The sequence below is a fragment of the Planococcus citri genome, chromosome 2 (genome assembly GCF_950023065.1).
Source record: "Planococcus citri chromosome 2, ihPlaCitr1.1, whole genome shotgun sequence".
In the NCBI taxonomy this organism is placed as follows: Eukaryota; Metazoa; Arthropoda; class Insecta; order Hemiptera; family Pseudococcidae; genus Planococcus; species Planococcus citri.
Window position 1 is genome coordinate 67,633,136 of NC_088678.1, and position 23,537 is coordinate 67,656,672.

The window sequence follows — 23,537 nt, forward strand, 5'->3', positions numbered from 1 at the left end:
AATAATAAAAATTTTTAAAATTGCCAAGAATTAGAAATTAAGTTTAGCATCTTGAATATTACGATCATCGAGATTTTACGACATGTTTGTTTGATTTAGCTTGGTGCAATTCGAATCGGAGTTGGGTTCCTTGTAAGCGATTTTCTCTTCAAAAAATGAAGAAAAAATTCTATTTTTCGTACCTAATTAATATTAATTTCAAAATATGTTTTATTTTCAATTTAAATTTAAATAATGTATTTATTTTGCAACTACCCAACAAAAGTATAGCATTCACGTTGAAATTTAGAAAAAAAAATGAAATTTCTTTTAAATGGAAAGTTAAATAGTTTATTACCTGATTAAAATGTAAAAAATTATTTGTTGACTCCATGAAAAAAAAAAAAAAATAGTGAGTGATCTCCAAAAATACAATAAATTCAGAGAGCAGTTGAGAAACGTTGAAAGAGGGGGTAGGAGGGAGCATAGAAATTCGCGACGTTACTCGTCGATTCTATTCCGCACCCAACTGGTGTTTTAAAACATCTTTATCGACGCGTATTTTTAAATATGTTTAACGTTGTTTTCACATTTTCAGTGAAACAAGACACCATCTCACTACCTATTATTTTTATTTTACAGACTAAGTACAAAATCATTATTTAACTTGCATATGCGTCCTTTACCGTCGCAGAATCTCACTGCTCATTTAAAACATGGGTTAGTATTATACTACTTTTGTACAAAAATTATGTACTTACGCAAACGTGTAAAAAATGGCAAAAGAAACCTGTGGCTTTTTGTGTTCCAAACAATATGTAGCAAATGCTTCGTCAGTTTCATTTACATATTTACCTACTTATTCATTTTTGATTTAACTGCAGAAGCTTATAATAATGCATTATTGTGATCATCGTGATTTGTATTTACCTATGTTTTTATTTCAATAGTCTATTGATTGAAGGAGTGTTCGAAGGCGGTCTAAAAATATTGAAATTTAATTACATATTGTAAATAACACGAGATAGGTACACATATAACTTCGATCGAGAGATTCAGACTGTATAATATTTATTTTAACATCTTAGTTGGGATATTTTCATCTGTCTTTTTTTGGTTCGATGTGATTTATGGTTTTATAGACAACGATGCTGAAAGAGTTATAACGATACGAAGCACCCGATAATTATTTAAATCGTCTATGCACCGGGCTGGGTCAATATAAATAATATTATAATAAACTCGGTGGTAGAATATTATGTTGTTATTGTCACGTGTTGTGTTGTGCTGGCGTACGCATAAATTTAATTTTTATTATTATTTAGCTTTTAATTTTAATACTCCGTATATTTACATACCATACTTATACGGCGATTATCATTTTTGCACGCAGATGAAGACTCTCTAGTCTCTGGCTCTGCTAATGCACGCGAATGTAATTTTTTTAATGCATAATTTTACGAGTAGGTTTTTTTTTTGGTCAGCGTTGGTTGGTAATTTATGGCTCGAATGCGACCTGATGCAATTTTTGGGCAGTTTTTTTATGTATTGCATTGGTCGTGGCGAGAGAGTTAGAGTTAGAGAAGAAATTGTCTAATTGCACGAGTACATACATATTTGCGAGGCTGTCTGCGAACGTGCCCGGATAGTCGTGCTTCAAGGTCGAGTTTTATGTGTGTTTGCCCTTTGCCGTACATTCTGGTCGGGAAATAAATAGGTCCTAGGAGATTGGAACGTGAAACTTGATGTTTATGGCGACGAACACGACGACCGTATACTGATGGATGATGGATATTAAAATTGGCAAATATTTAATGTGTAATGACTAATGAGACCGGTGTGTGGAGTGCTTTTTTGCTGACTCTGGCATCAATGTGAATTTTGATAGGAATGAGATAATTGAGATTACGAATGGATGTGCGAGAAACTCAGCACTAGATTGAATGTGAAACTGGCGGAAGGGTGGGGAAAAGAAGTAATCGATGGTAAATAAAATGATTCGCTTCATTAGTTCCATATTCCTACAAATTTAAAATTTTGAAAACTTGAGGCACGGCTCTGAGACTCTAGATAGGTAGAGGTACTTACTGATGATTATAAGTTTCTGTAGGAACCATTTAATAACTCATGTTAATTTTTTTTTTCAATTTCGAATACTTGTAGTCATCAAATTGTCTGAATCTCTGAATACGTAGTGAACGAATGGTTCTTTTATACGAGAAAAATTTCAAACATCTTCTAGGTTTTGTAACTTTTCAATTGAGAGATGATTTATTCAGAATTCGTCACCTTCATCTTCCGAATAACTCGAAATATGGGAGAAAATTGAGTCAACGTTTTTATGTGTGCCTTCCATTTAACGATTATGCAGCCATTATAACGTACATGTGATGTGAACCATCTTCCTTATTTCTGAAGGAGCTTTGAATTGATTCTTCTTCCTCGTTCTTTTTTTGAGAAATGAATTTCATGGAATTTGAAAACTCTTGGGAAATAAGACAGTGACCGTTTGAACGAGGATATCCTTTCGGGGTTAAAAACAATGACTATAAATATTTTTTCTTTTAATGGACCGAGAAGGGGGAAGAGTTGAATACATAAATAAGTACCAAATTATGAAAGTGTGCCGATAATGAGAAAAGAATCGAAAAATCTTTCATTAATTAACAAAAAACAAATAAAAATTGTTTTTTTTTTGAAATTTTTCAACGGTTTTCTTGATTTATTTTGGTAGAGGGGGGGGGGGGAGGGACCTACCGATCGAAAAATTGATTCATTTTCGATTTTCGATCCCATATGACCGTTCATGTTTAAAATGAAAAATCAAATTTTAACCTCGAAAATGGACATTTAAATTAAAAGTGATGATGATGATTGAAAATCGATTAAGTAATCGAATCCTAGAAGTCGATTTATTTTTTCCTATCTATTCTATACGAGATCAATCGTGTTCAAAATGAAAAATCATTAATTTTAGCCTCTTCAGGTTCTTTTCTAGTAACGTCAAAAATATCAAAAACTGATTAATTGAATCTTGGAAATCGATTCATTTGTGATGTTTGATTTCATATCATTGGTCATGTCTGAGATGAAAAAGCAATTATTTTAGCTTCAAAAATCGTATATGATTAAGAATCGATTAATCGAGCGCCAAAAAATCGATTTATGTATTTGCGATAATCGATCTTTTATACGCAATCGATCAGATTCGAAACGAAAAATCAGTTTTACTTCGAAAATAGATTTCCAGATCGAATATTGAGTATGATCGTAAATCGATTGTGATTCAAAGTCGATTAATCGAATCCCAATAATCGATTTATTCGCGGTTGTTGACCTCATGCCATTGAGCATCTCTGAAATTGAAAATTGATTTTAACGTCGAAAGACAAAAATAGCATTTTTGATCAGAAATCGATTACGATTGAAAATCGATTAATCAAATGTCAAAAATCGAGTTTTGATCTCTCATGGAATTAATCAGATTTCAGATGGAAAAAAATTTAGCCTCAATAATAATACTTCTGATCAGAAATAGATTAAGTGTGATTGATTTGATAGAGTGAGATCAAGCATGATTGATATAGATGGTTTTTATCAGAATTCCTACCTACGTGATTAAGTCAAGAAATATTCCCTAAGGTAGTGAATAATTGCCTCGCCTGGTTAGCTCAAAATATCGGAGAGGTTTCAGTCATGCAGCTCATTCTTCACAGTAAAATCTCTAATTACCAATAAAACTCATATTAATTACACTAAAGTGATAATATGTTTATTGTTAATTAGACATAATAAAATCAAATACACATTAAAAAGGGTACAAAGGTCAGACAGTATAGAATAACCATAGAGTTATTTTATAATAGGTACATGCACAAGCTTATACCTTACGATGCGCGTTAGTGAATTACGGAAGATGGGTATCTAAGTACCCTAGAAATTGCATGCAATTTCGGAAATATATGGTGAAACTTACTCACCAAGCTCGCATAATGTCCAAATCTACTGTCTCTTTCAGGGTGGCTCACTAATACTAGGCCGGTCGACAGCAATGTAATACATGAGGTACCTATTCTTCTAGGACTATCTCCGATGGCCAGCATAATCGGATGATATCCGGTGTGAACGCGATTAATTACGTATACGATAATTTAAATCACGAAAACGAGAAACATATTAACCACTAAAAGTGGGCGAAGACTGAATAAAAGGGATGAATGCCCTATAGAGGATTTCATCTACTCGCATCTACATAGATACACTTTTGACCAAGAACCAGTCTCCGCGGCGAGCTGGTTCAAGTTCAGTTGGAAGCTCAACTTATTTGGAAGTTCAGCCCATTTTAAATACAACTAGTTTTGCTCGCGTCCGTGTTGCTCTATTTATACTATTTTTGGGTGCATCGGATGCGTTCTATGCGTTTGCTGCGCGCGATTGCGTTACAGCAACGTAGTAGGAGTAGCCCTGTAGTAGGAGTTAACACATTACCGAACTTACAGTTCAAGGGAGTTATTCAATTAATCCTCTCTAGGGTGATGATTAATTTAATCATCGCTTAGGCGATGAAGGCATATTTCCTCATATCAGATTGATTGATCAAAACGCCAAAAATCGATTCATTTTCGGTTTTTGATTTTTTATGTGATCAATTTGGTTCGAAATGAAAAATCGGTTCATTCCAGAAAAAGATTTTAAAACCAAAAATCGATTCCATGTGATCGAAAATTAATCTATTAGATGCCAAAAATCGATTCATTTGAGTTTTTTTGATTGTATATTCGATTAGGTGTGTTCAAAGACGTCGGAAAGAAAAATTGATTGATCGAATCCCAAAAATCGATTTATTTGCGGTTGTTGACCTCATGCTATTGACCACCTCTGAAATGAAGAATTGATTTTGGCCTCGAAAGACGAAAATCGCCTTCTTGATCAGAAATCGATTTGATTGAAAATTGATTAATCGAATGCCAAAAATCGATTTTTGATCTCTTATATATCAGGTTCTAAATGGAAAATCAGTTCATTTCAGAAAAATATCTCCAGGCCAAAAATCGATTACATGTGATCGAAAATTAATCGATCTATTAAATTCCAAAAATCGATTCGTTTGAGTTTTTTTGATTTCATTTTCGATTATGTTCGAAAACTTTGGACAGGAAAATGAATTTGGTTTCCAAAATTGATCAATTGAGTCTCAAAAATCAATTTATTTGCAATTTTTTTATCTCACATGATCGATCATGTTCAAAAATTAGTAGGTATTTGTTTTGTACTGTTAAGTTTTATCTTCGTATTTTTTTTGTGAGAGGGAAAGGAGGCAAAAATTGCTGAAATTTTTTCACATTTTTGACATTTTTCATTTCTTTAAAAAAAATATCTTTTGATAATCAATTCCTTTGTTCGATCAATTTTCGATTTCGATTGTAATGAGTGATCGATTTTTTCAAGTTTTATTTTATTTTTATTGGAAAAAGTTTTTCTAGTTTCAAGTTACATCCCCGCTCCAAAAAAATCGATATTTTCAATCAATCGATTGCCCCCCCCCCCCGTCTTCAACCATTTCAGAGTGTTTGCCTTTTTTCAACATTTTCGTTAGGGCTCACTCTAATTGACCTAAAAAACTAAAAATTGTCAAGTACATTCTTACGGTGCCCTCGATGCGTTTTTTGAAGGTTTTGACTTTCCATTTCCAAGCCCTTTACACCCCTTTCTAAAACAGTGAATTTTGGAATTTTTCAACCACTGATTAATTCGGGAGAGAGAGTTGCTCAGATCTATCTAGGAGTTTGACTCGTTAGTCCCTTCTTGCCCCTTCCAGTTTTGCAAAAATGAATTTTTCGAGTTTTTCAAAAAGATTTTGTTAGTTGGGTGTTTTGCCCACCTTCTTCGTGGATATAGGCATTCAAAAATATCAACGTTCAAGTTTTTTTGTTTTTTTTTTTTAGTAGAAAATTTAATAAAGCCGAAATTTGTACAGTTTTCGGTAAGCCTTGTGATTATTCTTCTGAATAATTGAAAATCCTGAAATAATTTTCCCCGAAATACCTTCTGTCGAGTCTTCGTCAAGTGCATCGATATCGACGACAAAATCACGAATCATTTATTAGGTAGGTATGTCCACCTTGAAGGCCTAAAATGGCAAAAGAATTCGCCTCGCTGTAAATACCTAGGTAGGTACAAATACAACTGGATGAAAAATTACACTGACCTAAAAAAAATTGAAACAAATAGGTATCTGTCAACAGCCTATTTATATACCTACTTTGAAGAGGGGAGAGGGGGATTAATAACAGTAATTATACTCGTACAAATGTTTTTCTTTTTTTATTTGCTTTTGGATGAAAAAAAAAACGAAAATTACTAAAAAAAAAAATTAATTATTTAAAAGCATCGTGGTGTATAATTGTGAGTGATATCTCGTACATCACATTATGTATATTGACACAAGTTTCGTCCAAATAAGGCATCTATCTATACTTAGGTATCTCAAATTGAACTCCAATTTTTTCCAAATCAATGTTATCATTTTTCGAGCCTCAACACGACATTGAAAATTACACCTTTGCAGACTTCTGTCCTTATAAGTTCGGTTTCAACTTTCAGTACCTTGGTAGGCTTATTTCCAATCCATCTAAGTGAGGTTGGAAAAATACCTTCTTATTGTGAATTGTGATCGATAATTCGATACCCATACCTTATCACATCACGTACTTGAGATCATGTAAGTATTCCAAGTAGGAAAAAATAAAATAGAAAAGGAAAACTTGGCAACAATGCTGGGTAATTTTAATTCTCCGAGTTTTTTTAGTACGATACTCGCGATTCGTTTTACTGCAGCCTTGAAAAATATTCGGTCTTTCGTTGGTCGTGTTTCTCCTCATGCAATCGGCCAGTTTCTGTCTCTTTCTCTGGGCTCTTCGCGTTCATCGTCTCGTTCCGCGTGTAATAATAATTCACCGTTTTGTATACATACGTTACGTACTTACATGATACGAGTACTTGCCATAGTCATAGTCATAGACAAACTAGACAAGCCCACAACAGTATACCAGTAGACTATGTTGTGACTTGTTAAAATATACGTGCATTGATGGTCGATGACACAACGTCTTGCTCTCGGTGTGTTATGCTTGGATAAAAATTATACAGCTAGGTGCTCTCGCGACTCGTATAATAAACTGAAGTCGTTCCTAGATTCGTGTCATTTTATATAGTGTTCGTCCCTACTCTATAATTTGCTGTAAGAGTGTATCTTCTCCCAAGATCAAAACCTTGAGGAGTGAATCCGTCGAGAGATCTTGTAAGAGCAGGAAAAATACCTACCTCTATCGATTCGCGAAGTGGTTTTTTTTTCTCTCTCTCGTTGGTTGTAATTAACGTGTTTATATTTATATTTTGTAAATATCACTCATGGAGTAAGTTTTTATCTGTTTACATAAATTGGCTATAACATTTTTGTCGATTATTCATAAACGCTTATCTCGCTTTCATGTATTTATCAGCTTTGGTCCCAGCATCATCATTAGCTCTGTGCTCTCCTCTGCTCAGTAGTGTAAAATTATTTAACGAGGGTGTTGGGTGATTGTGTAAATTTTGTGTACTCGTATTTCGCTGGTAAATTTATTTTAGCCAAAATGATGAAAAAAAAGACGTAAGTTTGTGCTATACGTATATACGCTGCTCATCTGTGTATCTTAAGCTAAGCTAGTTTAATTTCGAAATTGGTGGTATATTAATAGAGATGTTCTGTTCAATGTTCTATGTATCTGTAATTAATACGATGACGTAATTTTTTGCTCATGCAGGACTCGAGACACGTCTTACAACTCGGAGGAAGGTAGCCTGCGGATGTACTTAAGGGGCCGTCCGATCTGCCTGTACGCTCCGACCGAAGTAATGGATTCGTACGATATATCCAAGGTTTCCACCGCACCGCAATCTAGACTGAAATTAGAATGGGTGTATCCTTTTTTATTTTTATTATTAGGTATAATACAAGTACATATTTTTGCATGTACATCACAATATTGTTACGTTAAAATGTCAGTCACGGGTCATTAGTGATGAAGGAACTGGGTAGGAAGAGGAAGAAGCTAGATGGCGATGGCGGTTATTGATATAAATGCTTTGGACGATGAGGTTGATCGAGGTTTTCCTTAATTAATTATTATTCAGCTATGGTTATAGAGGTAAAGACTGCCGCTCGAATTTGTACTTATTGCCGACCGGTGAAATCGTCTACTTTGTGGCCGCCGTCGTCGTGCTGTATAATTCCGAAGAACAAAGCCAAAGGCATTATTTGGGGCATACCGACGATATCAAATGGTAAGATGAGCACGAATTTTAAAGAAAGAGTTGGGTACTGGTTCAGCTATAGGACGAGAATTTTGTGCCAAAAATTGTTCGAGAGGGTTACTGAATTTTTAGGGGCGGGGGGGGGAGAATGAAAATTATTTTTCAATAATTTTTTAGATACTCTCACTTTTGTCTGGATCCGGTTTTAAAACGTTTTCAGGTTTTAAACAATTTGAAAAAAAAATCAGAAAATTTGGTCGATTTTGAAATAGGTACCATTTTGACTACATTTTTTGTTTACAAGGAGGGGGGAGAGAATTGAAATTTATTGCTCATCAATTTTTTGGATACTCTCAATTTTGTCTGCATTCGGTTTCAAAAACGTTTTCAAGTTTTAAACAATTTTAAATAAAATCAGAAAATTTGGTTAATTTGGAAAATTTTGGAGAAAAATTTGGGGATTTTTCATCCCCCCCCCTAGATATTAAGGAATTTCGGCATGTTCTCTCCAAAATCTTAGAAATTTTTGAAAAAAAACCATGTCTACTTCCAAAGAGCCAGCCGAAGCGAGCGAGGCATTGCATGGTGCATGGTGCAAACAAAATTGACAAGCTTCTGATAAATTTTTTACACCCTCCACTTCATACATCTCAACTTTCAAAATAGTAGATATTCAATTCAGTACATCAAGTAGGGGACTGCGTTTTGCCCCCCCCCCGGATTTTAATTTTTTTAACCAACTTTTTGGTTGAATTGTGGAAATTTTATTCAGTGGACCCTTTTCAACCCCCTCAGAACATGTCAGCAGCTGGGATCTGGGTCCTGCAGGGAAAGTGAGAGCCTGGTGCGAAGGTACCCTTTGAACTTGAAGCTCCCTTTTCGTGGACCCTCCTGCTACTCCACTTTACTTTTTTTTCAAGTAGAAAATCTTGAAAGAAAAAAAACATTTTTGGAAGAAAACTGGATACTCTGATCCATCCAAAAATTTTAATTTGTGATGTCCTCAATTCATTTCCTCGATTAATCTGAAAATACCACAACCCACGGTCAATTTCAAGTTCAAATATTAATACCAACTAGATAATTACTTTGTTAAATGCTTAATTGGTGCGAAATGAAAAAAATGACAAGAAATGTAGTTACCAACACATCACAAATATTGTCTTATTGTTCGTTTGTTTGCTTCGATAAGAATTAATTAAAAGATTTAGGATACTACTCGTGAGATTGGAGGTCAAGCCAAAACCAATTGTGATAATTCAAGTGTATGCGCTAACAGCAGAAAGCAGTACAACAGAAATCAACAACTTCTACAACGACCTAGAAGAAGTGATGAGCTGCTCAAAAAACAGCGATGTTGTGTTTTTGATGGGAGACTTCAATGCCAAAGTTGGGAAGGATCATGGCAGCCAAGTTGCAGGGAGATACGCACTTGGAGAGCAGAATGAAAGAGGTGAAATGCTCGTAGAGTTCGCAGAAAGACACGATCTAATAATATGCAATACCTGGTTCAAGCAACATGCAAGAAGATTATACACATGGGTCAGTCCTGGAGATCGAGCCAGAAACCAGATAGACTACATACTTATAAAAGGAAGATTCAAGAACACAGTGAAGAACTGCCACACATATCCTGGTGCTGACTGCAACTCTGACCATAAACTATTGGCTGCAAAATGCCAGCTAGTCTTGAAGAGCCAGAAGAAGAGCCAAGAACGATACCGACAACTTGACATTGCAAAAATCAAATCAAAAGAAGTGCAAAAGAAATTCCAAGAAGAACTGGAAAAGCAAAAGGAAGACAAGTTGGAAGAAGAACAAGGTATCGAGGAAAAGTGGCAAACATGGAAGCGAAAAGTTAAAATAGCAGCAGAAAAGTCTATTCCGTTCAAAGGAAGAAGAAAACACAAACCATGGATGACTCAAGAGATACTGGATCTGATGGAAGAACGAAGAAAAGAAAACAGACCAAGTAACGAATACACGGTGATAAATAATCAGATCATGGGAATGTGCAGAATGGCCAAAAACAAGTGGTATGAGGAGAAGTGCCAAGAAATAGAAGAGCTGGAGAAAAGGCACAACTCTAGAGAAATGCATACCAAAGTGAAGCAGATGATGGCCGCCCACAAGAAAAGGAGAAGCGGAATAGCATATATGCGAGGAAAAGACGGAAAGTACTGTGTCAACAATCAAGAAACTGAAGAGGTCTGGATCAGCTACATACAAGAATTGTATGGAGATGATACACGTCCGGCTCAAATTGAAGTTTCATCCACAGAAGAGGCACCACAAATTGAAATGTGGGAGCTGAGGAATGCGGTGAAGCGAGCCAGAAACCACAAAGCAGTGGGGGAAGATCTCATACCAGCAGACTTGATTAAACATCTAACACCAGAGTATGAAAAAGAGCTGCTGAAGATAATAAACAAAATATACGATGAAGGCACGCTGCCTAAGGACTTCAAAGCAGTAAACTTCGTACCAATACCAAAAAAGAACAACTCGCAAAAATGCTCTGAATATAGAACTATCGCACTGATGAGCCACTCACTGAAGCTACTACTCTCCATCATAAATGCCAGAATTGAAAAGAAGATAGATGAAAATCTAAGTGAAACACAATATGGCTTTGTAGCGAAAAAAGGGACGAGAGATGCAATTGCCCTGCTGAAAGTGATCATTCAAAGAGCACTGAATGCAAATAGGGAAATCATTGCTTGCTTCGTCGATTATGAAAAAGCATTTGATCGTGTCAACCATGAGAAGATGTTGGAGATCCTGAAGAAATACAATATCGATAACAAAGACCTGCAAATAATCAAGGACCTGTACTGGGAGCAAAGCGCTAACATCAAGATTGGAACTGAGTACTCAGAGAACGGATGTGGAATAAAGAGAGGTGTGAGGCAAGGATGCCCCCTCTCACCTAGATTGTTCAATGTGTATGCAGAAGAAATAATGAGGGAAGCGCGAATCGAACGAATGGGATTCAAGATCAACGGCAAGAGAATAAACGAAATAAGCTATGCAGATGACAAAGTGATCCTTGCTGGGACAGAAGCAGAGATGCAGAAAATGATCGACCGAATTAACAGTGCAGGATTAAAATACGGAATGAAAATAAATGCAGGCAAGACCAAGGTGATGAGATTTACAAAAGGAGATGATAAAGTGGTCAAAATCAACATCGGATCACAAGAAATTGAAAATGTAAACCAATTCAGATACCTTGGAGCGCTGATAAACAATGATGGCAGAGATAATAAAGAAATTAAATCACGGATTGGAATGGCAAAAACCGCTTTCAATAACCTTGCCAATGTGCTGGGAAATCGAACGATGAGTATAGATCTGAGGAAGAGAATTATGCGATGCTACGTATGGACTGTTCTGAAATATTCTTGCGAGACATGGACCATGAGTGCAGAATGCGAGAACAAAGTATCCGCTTTTGAGATGTGGTGCTATCGAAGGCTACTACGAATCTCATGGAAGGACTTCATTACCAACAAGGAAGTATTAGCAAGAATAGGAGAGGAGCGGAAAGTCGTAGTTGAAGATATCAAAACTAGAAAGCTAAAGTATTTAGCTCATAAAATACGAGAAAACGGTATTTTCATGCTAGCGGTACAGGGGAAAATCCAAGGAAGATCGACAAGAGGGAGGAAACGATCGGAGCTGTTAACAACAAACTCACCAGCCAACTCTCCCTGTAAGACCCTGAAAGAAACGATCAGATACGCTAGATACCGGCTAATATAGATGGACATATACGCTATCTCCTGTAAAGGAGCGCGACTACGACGACGACGACGACGAATGTTTTCTAAATAAAAAAAAATGATCTGATGAGGAAAAGTGTCAAAAAATAAGAAACAAATTTTCATGCAACTTTAAAATCGAAACTAGTCTACTACCTACCTAAGATTTTTTTATACCTACTCGGAAATGATTCATTGGAATAATTTTTTGACGATCTCTACAAAATATGATTTTATTTGCTTAATTTTTTGTTTCAACTTTTTTGAAGTTTTCGAAAAAATTTTTATTGACAAAAAATCTGTACTTACCTACTTCAATTCCTTGAGAGTTCGGAAAAAATTGATCTCATTTTTTTCAATTTTGTGGACTTCAATTTTTTTTCAAATTGTAATAATGCCTCAATTTTTAACCTATTTAGCAGCATATGAACACGATTTTGTCAGATTAATAGAAATTTGAACACAAAAATGATCATTTTGTAAACAAATACATAATTACTTCATTTTTGAAAATATCGTTTTCTCAAATTTTTTTATTCCTCATTTTTTTACGTTTTTTTTTAGTTCTTTTCCTGAATTCAACATTTTTTCAAAAATTTTTTCTCAGTTTTTCGTCTTTTTTCAATCTTACTACATTTTTTTGACAATTTTTTTTGTAAAGTTCATAGAGGGTTTTGTTACATACAACAATACTAATTTTTTGAGTTTTGAAATGATTTTTGATTTTTCACTTTTCCTCAACATTAGATTAATGGTTCCAATTTTTCTCATGATTCCAAAATATCGTTTTTAAATTTGTTCCACGATTTTTTTCTGTATAATTTTTACATTTTTCCAATTTTTTAATTTTTTTTCTCAGTTTGCGCTTTTTTCTGATTTTATGAAAAGTTTTTGGTGTATAAATTGATTTTTCCAGCAAAATAGCGTCGATTTTGTTTCCTATTCCTTCTTGTATCATTTTCGATTTTCGAAAATATTTTTCCAAATTTTTAAATTAGGTATGTACTTTTTTTTCTGTTTATAAATTACAGTCTTTTTTAGTTTTTACTTTTTTTGGCAGTTTTCTGGTATACTCGTATTGATTTTTTAAATTCGTTTCTCAATTTTTTTAGTTTTTTAAAAATTACATACTTTTTTTCGAGAGTTTTGAAAATGATTTCTCCATTTTGTCTGTTTTTTGAATTTTTACTTATCAATCTTTCGACGATGGCATTTTTTTCAATTTGTTTTTTTTTTAAGTTTAACAAAATGTCAATTTTTTGTAAATCCTGTATCATTTTTGAGTTAGAACTTTGGAGTTTGGACTTCGATTTTTTGGCAATTCAACGTAATATTAATGAATAAATGAATTGAATTTTTGATCTTTTTAGAAATCAATTTTTAATGCACCTGCTGAGAAGATGTTTTCATTTTTGACAATTTTGCAAAAGTTTCACTGTTTGCCTTTTTTCCTGCTCTTCAGTTTTTAAAAATATTTTCTCGATTTTTTCAACTTTTTTTTTGTTGAAAATTTCTGAATTTTTTCTCCATTATGAAAGAACGTGTTTCAATTGATTTTTGTGAATTTTTGAAAATCGAGCTTACCACGGGATAGGATTGAATTTTCCGTTGTTAAGGTTGATAATACATATGTAGTAATTTCGATGTGCCACGGAGAAAGTCAATTTTTTAGTGGCACCAGATCAGATTTAAAGTAAATTACAGTCGATTTGAGATTTCAGTGGAAACCAATTTTCAGATTTTTACTTCAATATTTCGCTCTTTCAGTGATCCTCAGTAAGAATAATAGGCCACACCAAGCAAGCTATCAATCAATTAATCTAAAATTTATCAAAAATCTAAAAATTAACTTCGACAGCTTAAAATAATGAGACTTTTACGTATGTAGTTGAATTTAGAGTTGACGTGATGTAAAGGTCCCCTTGTTAGTATCTAATAATGTATATCGAATAATTAGACCTTGAAACATTGATTTTGTATTTTAAAAATAACTAAACGGAGTAGAGAGTAAGGATGCTAATTATAATCCCCATGAGCGAGATAAAGATAACGAATCAATGAGTCACGAATCACGATGCCATACTGGTCACTTGAGTATGTCTCGATACTTTGGAATAACAGTTTAGTTTCAGCAAATTTATTATAAACTATTATAACCTATTTTCAAATTACCCATAACTGTTGGAAGATGATAATTCGTATCATTCATGAAATCATTTTGAAATTTCAATGAATTAGCTTCTGCTGTCATTCTCTATTTCTCTTCATTTTACTAGGTAGTATTTTCAATTCGCATACATCATCTGCAATTGTTCAATTTTTCATGTTCAAATACTGAAAATGAAAAAACAAGTTGAACTTAAAAATTACTGTATCGATACCTCGCTCGTAAATTCCACTCTCGAACAATATTTTTAGCTCAAAATTCTCATTAAGTATCGATTTAATTTCAAAAAAATTGCTAAATTACCCGGTTGAAAAAATTTAATCACTTTATTAATTTACTTTGTCGCAGTTTGGCCATCCATCCTAACAAGCTGTTAGTGGCGACCGGTCAAACAGCAGGACATGACGTCAGAGAAGGCAAAGTAAGTATAGCGGAGTAACAGAGCGCGTTAATTACATCGCGTATTTAATGCAATTATCATCAAAAAAAAAAAAAAAAAAAAAAAAAAGCGAAATTACTTACTTAGAAGAGTAATAACCTAACTTAACGATTCGTTCATTTTTATAGCCTCATATACGTATATGGAATTCTGTCAGTTTGGCCACCGTTTGTATCATCGGATTAGGTGAATTCGAAAGGTCAATTAGTTGTTTATCATTTTCAAAAGCGGTAAGTTAACACACGCTCGATATGATAATCGAGAAATTTTTAACGAATTTTTTTTCTTCTTTTTTATCTGTTGCATGTGTTTAAAATGTACATACCTAGATATTATAATGATGATAAAAATGTTTATATTTTGATAGGATGGCGGAACTTTATTGTGTGCTGTTGATGAAGCTAACGATCATAATATTTCGATATGGGATTGGCAGAGGAGTGACAAAGGGCATAGAATTACCGAAACTAAAGTAAGTTGCAATCAGGAAGAAAAAATTTAATCTTAACAAAGCTCTGACCACAATTGTGTTTGATCAGATAAAATTTGATTCATGAAATGTTCGAAACTGATCTGATGAAATCCAATCAGGCAATCAGGTCTTCCTTATTGATTCTGATCAAGTCTGAACAGATCCATAAAATGAAAATTTGATACTTTTTTTTTGTATTTTCTTTCCCCTTCCCAACCAAAAACCCCATAAATGACAATTTTAACAAAAAATAGAACTTTATTAGCAAAAAATTGTACTTTTCAGCAATTTCTACAAAATAAGTGTGGCTTTTGATAATTTTTGAAGAAAAAGTGAAAATCTTTAGCAAAATTTGGCAATTTTGGGTCGAGTTATTGGTAAAGAAATGATGCCTACTTAAGTATTCAAAAACTGAGATTTTTTTTGCATTTTTTAGGTAAAAGAGTGGCACTTTTTTGCATTTTTTGGCGATTTTAAGTAAAAAAAATAAATCTAAAAAGATTGATTTTTTGATAATTTTTTGCAAAATGCAAGACCATTGAACAATTTTTAGAAAAAAGTAGGCCTTGTTGAAACTTTTTGCAAAAAGCTGGGGAATTTTTACAATTTTGGATTTTTGCAAAAAACAAAACTTTTTTGCAATCATTGGCAGGAAATTACTTTTTGACAATCTTCCTTGAAAAAGGGAGACTTTGTTTTAAACAAGACTTAGTTTGTGTGTTTTTTAGCAAAAAGTAAAAAAGTACGTAGGTACCTATTCCTATTTTATTGATTTTTGTTGCTTTCTGAAAAATTTTCCATTCCATTAATCAACTTAATTCACCTTTGACCTTTGATTATCACTTTTAAAGTGAAATTCTTTCAATGTAAAAAGATACAACCATTCCATCCCAATGATCTGATCTCCAGCTGATCAGATCCAGCCCTGTCACATTGGATCCTCAGAATTTCCTGATCAAACCAGTCTGTTCAGATGCAATGTGGTTTCCCCAGTTGGACAATTTTATCAAATCTGATCTGATCTGACCCAATCATTTTCTGCTGGATTGATTTGAAACACCCTCTGTCAAAGTACAGACTACAGAGGTGATAACGATGTGTTTTTTTTTAGTGTGCATAGTACACTATTGGTCTTGGCCTGAGAAATGTAATTTCATTATACAGTAAAAGTCGCTTAATGTTATAACGTTTGTCCCAGTCCAATTTAATACCATTAACCGACTTATAACACAAACCGATTGAACAAAAAAGTGATTTTTTTGCCAAAAATTTTTATATGGTCAATTTTTCACAAAATATGTAGTCATTGAACTAAAATTTCGAAAAAATTGTGAGAAAAAGTGTTGAAAATATGTTGAAACTTCAAAATGTTATGAAAAAAGTATTAAAAAATGATGTCAATCAGAAAAAAAGTTGGAAATTTCAGAAAAATTGGGGAAAAACTGGGTGAAAAGGTGTTAAAAATATTTTAAAATTACATAAAAATGCGAAAAAAGCTTAAAAATCACTTAAAAATTATAACATTATCGGATGCACTAATTACAATAACCGATGGAATTTCAATGTAATGAGATATAAAAGATCGGGACCACACCACTTTAATAACATAAAGCAATTTATAACATTAACCGTTATAATAATAAGCGACTTTTACTGTACCTAGGTAAGTACTTGAATGTTCTCTTAAACTATCCAACCATTCAGGGCTGTGGGTATGAAACAATAATTTTGGGATAAAAATTTATTCATTTCAGGATTGGATTTGTTTTAGTTTTGTTCTTTTCTTCTAAATTTTTATTTAGGTTTCAGGATTGGTTTTGGGATTGAAAAAATTGTTTAGGTTTTGGGATTTACATTTCAACCAATTTTAAGCCCAAATTGACTAATGGGCCCTGCAAGCAGTCTAAAAAATGAGAGGGTTTGACCTGGGGAATGTGATGGTGTAATTAATAGTGATCTGCATGGGCTGGCCCAATAGCGTGAAATGAGCCCAAACGCAACGCTGCGCAGTGAGTGACTCATGTGATCACTACATTCATGTTAGGCGCCAAAGAAACCAAGCCTAACCCAACATGAATGTAGTGATCACACAAGTCACATGCAGCATAGCGTTGCATTCGGGCTTGTTTTTCAGACTTTCAGGCTAGCTCATGCAGAGCATTAGTAGGTAATTAGGTTACTGTTTTAAATGCATATTTTGCTCAATTTGTCGAGTAATTTCTATTGTAATCTGAATGAATGATGATAGCTGATGTAAAATGACAATTTATCAGAATAAAATCAGGGATAAAAATGAAAAATTGAAATCCTAAAACTGAAATGGTTTTGTTTTGGGTTCAAAATTATTATGTTGGTTTAAGGATTCTTTTTGTTTTTGGGATCCAGAAAAATAATGATTTCTGTTTCAGAATAGGTATCAGGATTTAATCGGGCCTGGTTTCAGAAATGTTTCAGACCCACAGCTCTGCAAGCCTTTGTTATAAATACTGAACAGAATATGAGAATCATTAGGGCGGTAGAAAGAGGGAATAGATTAATTTTCATTCAATTCGGATAATTAATTGCTGAGCAATTGAAATTTTAGTTCATTATTTTAATACAATAATGCATAATTTCCTAAAGGAAGGGGGGGGGGGTAATTGGGCCTTGTATCAAAGTACCCTGCTATACCCCCAGTCCTGTTCCACCACCACTTTAAAACCAGCTGTGTCTTTCTGTACCCTGCTACACCCCCAGTCAGCCAACTGTGTATTTCAAGTGGGAGTGGTTTGGTGGGGGCGTTTCTCTCCAATTTATTTGGTTACCTCGGCAAGATTGAAATTTTGCGGTTCATTCTATGTGTGACCTCTGTTGTGGAGAGTACATTATTGTACTTGTTGGCTTGAGGTTATGTGATTTTTGTGTGATCCGTGTAAGGGGTATTTATAAATGATGATTGTTTTTGTTTTTTCATAGTGCTCAATGGATACAGTTGTGGCTGCTGAATTTCATCCGTTGGATAAAAACAGCATCGTTACCTGTGGCAAGAACCATATCAGTTTCTGGACCCTGGATGCTGGTGGTACCTTGTACAAAAGACAAGGACTATTCGAGGGTAGTCGAGATCGTCCCAAATACGTAACTTGTTTGGCGTTCACTCAACAAGGAGATGTTCTGTCTGGTGACTCGAATGGAAACGTGATCGTTTGGGCCAGAGGTTTGTTAATTTATACATATTATATAAGTTACAATTTGGATCATTTTAGGTACTCGAAATTTGAATAGCCTATTTTGATGAATTAATATACTCATCGAATTGTATTTTCTCTTGTGCAGGTAAAAATACCATCGTGAAGGTGGTGAAAAATGTACACGAAGGATCGGTGTTCTCGATCTGTGTACTGAAAGAAGGCAGTATTATTTCCGGAGGAGGTAAAGATGGCCGAATTGTTCAATTCGATGGCAATCTACAATCTACAGGATTCGAAGCTCAAGTGAGTAGTGTTTGTTTTTCATTTTTTTAAAGCATCGCTTGACTGTATTTATATTTTTTATGCTGGAATACCGAAACGTACCTATTTTTTTTATATATTACAGATCGCCGAACATTTGGGAGGTATTCGTGCCTTATCCGAAGGCAGAGGATCCCAACTGTTGGTCGGATCTACCAGGAATTGTATCCTGATGGGTTCCTTATCACTTGGATTCAGTCCTGTGGTACTGGGACATACCGATGAATTGTGGGCACTGGCTGCCCATCCCGATTTACCCCAGTTTTTGACCGCCGGTTTCGATAATATCGTCCAGTTATGGGATGCTATGTCCCATACTGTTGTCTGGAGCAAGGATATTGCGGTACGATATTTTTATAATGTGTTTATTTTGATGATTTCTGTGTACAGTGTGTGTTTCTCAAGTTCGACCACAGATTCTTGGGGGAAAATTGAGGCATGATGAGAGATTGGGGGGAAATATTAGATCTAAATTTTATGATTATTTTCGAAAAGATTGGTCACTTTTTATGATGAAAATTTAAAATCAAAAATCAATGATTGAAAAAAGATGATGATTTTGGTCACTTTTTCAAAAAACAAAAAAAAAATCCAATAATTATTTTAGAATATTTCAGACGTGGTTTCAAAGTCATAAGACTGGAATAAAATCTTAGAAAAAATTCACCAAGTCATTCATAAAGTCATTAAAAATGCATAAAAATTGTTAAAAGTGTAATTTATAAAGATTCTGTGTGTTTATTATTATGTATCATTTTTTGAATCTTATAAAAATTATTTAAATTGAAAAATATTTTAAAAGTAAAAAAATTAAGCTGAAACTGAAACGGTTTTTCAAAAAATTTGTGCATCATCTTTATGATGTTTTAAACATTGTTCAATCATTTTTTATATGTAATTTTTTAAATATTGATCATCTCATCTGATTTTATCATAACGTGCTGACAGGTTTTTAGAAATTCCAGGCAATTTTTGCTACTTTGAATCAATTTTTATGTATTTATTATAGTACATAATTCAACTAATTTTATGTGATATTTAGTTATTTTTGGGATTTTTCATAAATTTTTACTATGCATAATCAAATTTTTAATGATTCTAGGGATTCTTAAGGCGTTAATTTCGATTCAAAAAACCAAGCAATTCTTGGGTATTCAGGAAACTAAAAATCTCTTGAAGACTTTTTTTTACAATTTAAGAACTTGTTTTCAGTTTTGAGAACTACCTTATTGTATCAAATTCGATTTTTTCCAAGTTATCAAACAATATGTTCTGAAATCTCCCCCCCTCCCACCACTCTATTCGAGCTTTCTTTTATTCTAACTGAGGTCGTATTAAATTACGTGGAAACTTTTACTTACCTATAATAATTTCTTGTAATAATTTTAATGATTATTGCTCTAATTAATGATGTACTATTTAATTACAGGAACAAGTGCAATCGGCTGCGTTCTCGATCGATGGAAGCGTCGTGATTGTCGGATGCGTATCTGGTAAATGGCTTGTGATGGACTCGGAAACTCGAGAAATCTACTCAGTACATTCGGATGGTTCCGAACCCATCCAGGTATTGGTTTGTCAATTTTATTATCTGTGATATTTTGTTGATCAGATCTGTCTATTCACAGATCTGATCGCTTATTTAATTGGGTTGATCGAATCATTTGGACAATTTTTTCTCTTTTGAGTTTTAAAATTTAATCTTGATATCAACTAATAAGTTGTCTCTACTCCTGACAACTGGTTGAATTTCGTTTTTCGATTTTGGGAGGATTTTTTAGTTCTAATTTGACTCATTTTCGGTTAGAAAATCAAAATTTTTGATCAAATTGAGACAGAAAACTAAAATAGGCTCCCAAATCAATTAATGACATTTTTCGAAACATTTCGAGGTCTCTGACTGATTTCCTGATTATTTTTTCGTTCTCAAAAGATACCATAAAATTATGAAGTTGAATCATTTGTGTTCACAGATGTTAAATTTCATTTGAGATTTTTTTATATCTTATGAGATTTTTTTGAAAACTAGAAATTTAAAAAATCGCGGGCTTTAGGTATAATAGGTTGAAACTGCAGATTTTGGGAGAGATGAAAGGGGGAGAAGATATACTTCAGCTTTCTATCTCAATTTCAATTAAATTTTTCATTGTTTAAAAGTAAGAAGTCGAATTTTAATTTTCAAAAAAAGTCAGAAATCAAAAAATGAAATTTAGAACATTAAAAATTTGCTTGGTTGTGTACCTATTTTTAGATTTTCTGTAAATTTGTTGTGTTCATTGCAACAGAATTCTTCAAATTGAGACAGACTTTCCAAAGGGGTTGTTCTTGTAAAATTTTAATAATGAGAAAATTTTGTTAAAATTTTTCTTCTTGAAATTTATGCTGTTGTTAATTGCGTACTTACCTTACTGGGTACTATTTTTTTCAAAATTATTTTTAAAAATCAAATCTCTTTAGGATAATTTTCCAAATTTAGTGCTAAAAAGTTTCACCGAGAGTTCCAGAAATATCAAAAATGATTTTTTATGTTGAATTTTTTTTTTTTTTTGTTTGTTTTTCCCTTTATTAATCTCATTTCTATATTTTCAGGTCGTGAAATTCTCACCCGATGGTAAACTGTTAGCTTTAGGCTCTCGAGATAACTACGTTTACATTTATCACGTCGGAGACGATGCTAGAAAATACAGCAGAGTTGGAAAATGCTCGGTAAGTCGACTTCAGGTGTACCTGCTCATCACCTGTTTGTTCATTTTTCAATTTCCAAACGCACGGGGAACTGGAACTGACTTAATTCTACGCTTTTTCTCCCTCACTCTTTCAATATTTCACTTTGTTGTGTGCCAATTTTCATTTTTAATTCGCTGGAAACTGGAAATAAAACTGAGCTTGAGGAAAAAGCGTGCAAGCAATTTTGTTACTGTGTCTGTGTGTTCTTTTTTAATTCTTCAATTTCATCATGACTCTGTACATACTTTTTATGCCCACATACATTACCTTATATCGTTACTAATTTGGTGATGGTGTAAAAAATAGCATGTTTTATAATCTTTATTTTACTCACTTGTCATTGTCTTTTGCTTACTTTAATCTATAATGCTTCACTAAAGCCGGAAAGGAGACGCAGGAAAATCTCTTTTGCTACTATTATGGTATGTCATGCAGCTTTTTTATGTGTACCTTATGTATATTATTAAGAAATTCAAGTATCCAGGGAGAAAAGATTGGATCCAATCACGCCCAAATCAGATCTGCTTCGATCTGATCAGACTGATCAAGTTGCACTCTGCTCTGCTTAAATGAGGTTAGGTCAAACTGGATTCAGGAATGTCCAGAACTGATCAGATCTAAATCCAGTTTGATCTGAACTAATTTAATCAGAGCAGAGTTCCAATCGGATTGGATCTGATCAAATCTGAATATATCTCATCACACCAGTTTGATCAGATTTTGTACAGTGGGCATTTTTGTGCTTCAATTTGATGCCAACAGATCAGAATTCTGATCAAAAATAATACCCAACTGTTCAGATCAGATCAGATCAGATGAAATAAGATCAAATCAGATCCAAGAGTAATAACATCAAAGTTTTCATCATGTTCAGAACTGATCAGATATCATCTGATCAAACTGATCTTATCAGACTTCCTCAGACCTTATCAGAGATCTTGATCTAAAGTGATCTGATCAAAACTTTGGTGTGATTAAAACGGATCCAACCTATTCAGATCTGTTCTGATTCAATCAAATTTTCTCCCCTTGGATCTGATCTAAACCGGTGTTATCTGATCAAAACTCTTATCTGGTGTGATGAAATTGTAGCAGGTAAATGTCCAATGTCCAAATCAGTGATGCATGGAAACTTACCGCGGTAAGTTACCCGAGAACTTACCGGTAAGTTACCGGTAAGTTACCATGACATAAATTACCATAAGTTACCGTGGTAATTTATAAATTTTCAACAGAAATGTTGACATGGGTAATTTTTGATGTTTGAATGTACTGCTGTAGCTGTCTAGATACAACAAATTACAATTTGTACTATCTAAATTTAAAAGAGTCGAATTTTACTGTATAGCACAGCACTCAACAGTAGGGTAAGACAACATTCTGGCTTCTTAAAAACTATAGTTTTACTGGATTTTCATTTTTCAGTAAGTAAATAATTTTCTGATCTGATCAGTTAAATCAAAATTCAAAAGTGAATTATTTACTGAACTGATCAGTCAAAAATGAATTATTATTTATTTAGGTAGGTAGGTAGGTACTGTGACCGTGTTGATCAGTCAAAAACTACTGTGATCAGCTTGGTCAGCACTGTCAGCAGTAAAAAATTTTAAATAACTGACTTTTGTAGTACTTTTTCATTTTCACTGTTTATTTCAAAGATGACATTTTGGATTTTGCCTTCTTAACAGTGAAATTTGACTGTTTCAAATTTAGAGAGTAGGTACATACATACCTACTTCTTGTGAGATGACCTATATAAATAATAAATTGTAAAATCAAAAAAAAAAAAATGAATTGAATTGTGAGGTAAAATAAAGCTGTAATGCTGTAAATTTAATTTTGTTGAACCTCTTGATACAAAGCACACTGTATTACTTGACTACTTCAATACTTAGATAGGTACCTATTACAAATCTTCAAAAGTATTAGTTTTTTTTTGTTTGATTTTAATGCTCTGTAGTTTGAACTTGAACTTGAGAAATGATAGGTGTTGAGATACTTGAGATTGAGAAAACGTAATTTTTTTTTGCCTTAATTTCATTCTTGCAACTGGTTAATGCAGTTCTCTTCTCAGTTCTCTTTTTGTAATAGGAAATCAAAATGCTGGTGCACTCCGATTAGGAATTTTTTGGTAATTGAAAGCAAGGGGCAGCAATTTTCGTATTGCCCTAGCCCAAAGGAGCAAAAATGGGACATCTACACA

The 23,537-nt window shown here is 33.6% G+C and overlaps 1 protein-coding gene across 6 annotated transcripts in view; it reads left to right on the forward strand.

The window, feature by feature from the left end:
- The window catches only part of LOC135837333 (echinoderm microtubule-associated protein-like 2), a 172,731-nt gene that overhangs the window by 147,544 nt on the left and 1,650 nt on the right, over positions 1-23,537 (forward strand). For 4 of the 6 annotated variants that reach the window (XM_065352568.1, XM_065352566.1, XM_065352565.1 and 1 more), the window contains exons 5-16: positions 622-699; positions 7,785-7,940; positions 8,155-8,304; positions 14,554-14,626; positions 14,773-14,874; positions 15,012-15,116; positions 18,072-18,312; positions 18,432-18,589; positions 18,693-18,950; positions 20,037-20,174; positions 21,197-21,313; positions 21,715-21,756. In XM_065352568.1, coding sequence (XP_065208640.1) covers positions 622-699; positions 7,785-7,940; positions 8,155-8,304; positions 14,554-14,626; positions 14,773-14,874; positions 15,012-15,116; positions 18,072-18,312; positions 18,432-18,589; positions 18,693-18,950; positions 20,037-20,174; positions 21,197-21,313; positions 21,715-21,756 — 1,618 coding nt within the window. The remainder of the gene's footprint in view (positions 1-621; positions 700-7,784; positions 7,941-8,154; positions 8,305-14,553; positions 14,627-14,772; positions 14,875-15,011; positions 15,117-18,071; positions 18,313-18,431; positions 18,590-18,692; positions 18,951-20,036; positions 20,175-21,196; positions 21,314-21,714; positions 21,757-23,537) is intronic. The other 2 variants (XM_065352569.1, XM_065352567.1) reach the window with 2 other exon arrangements.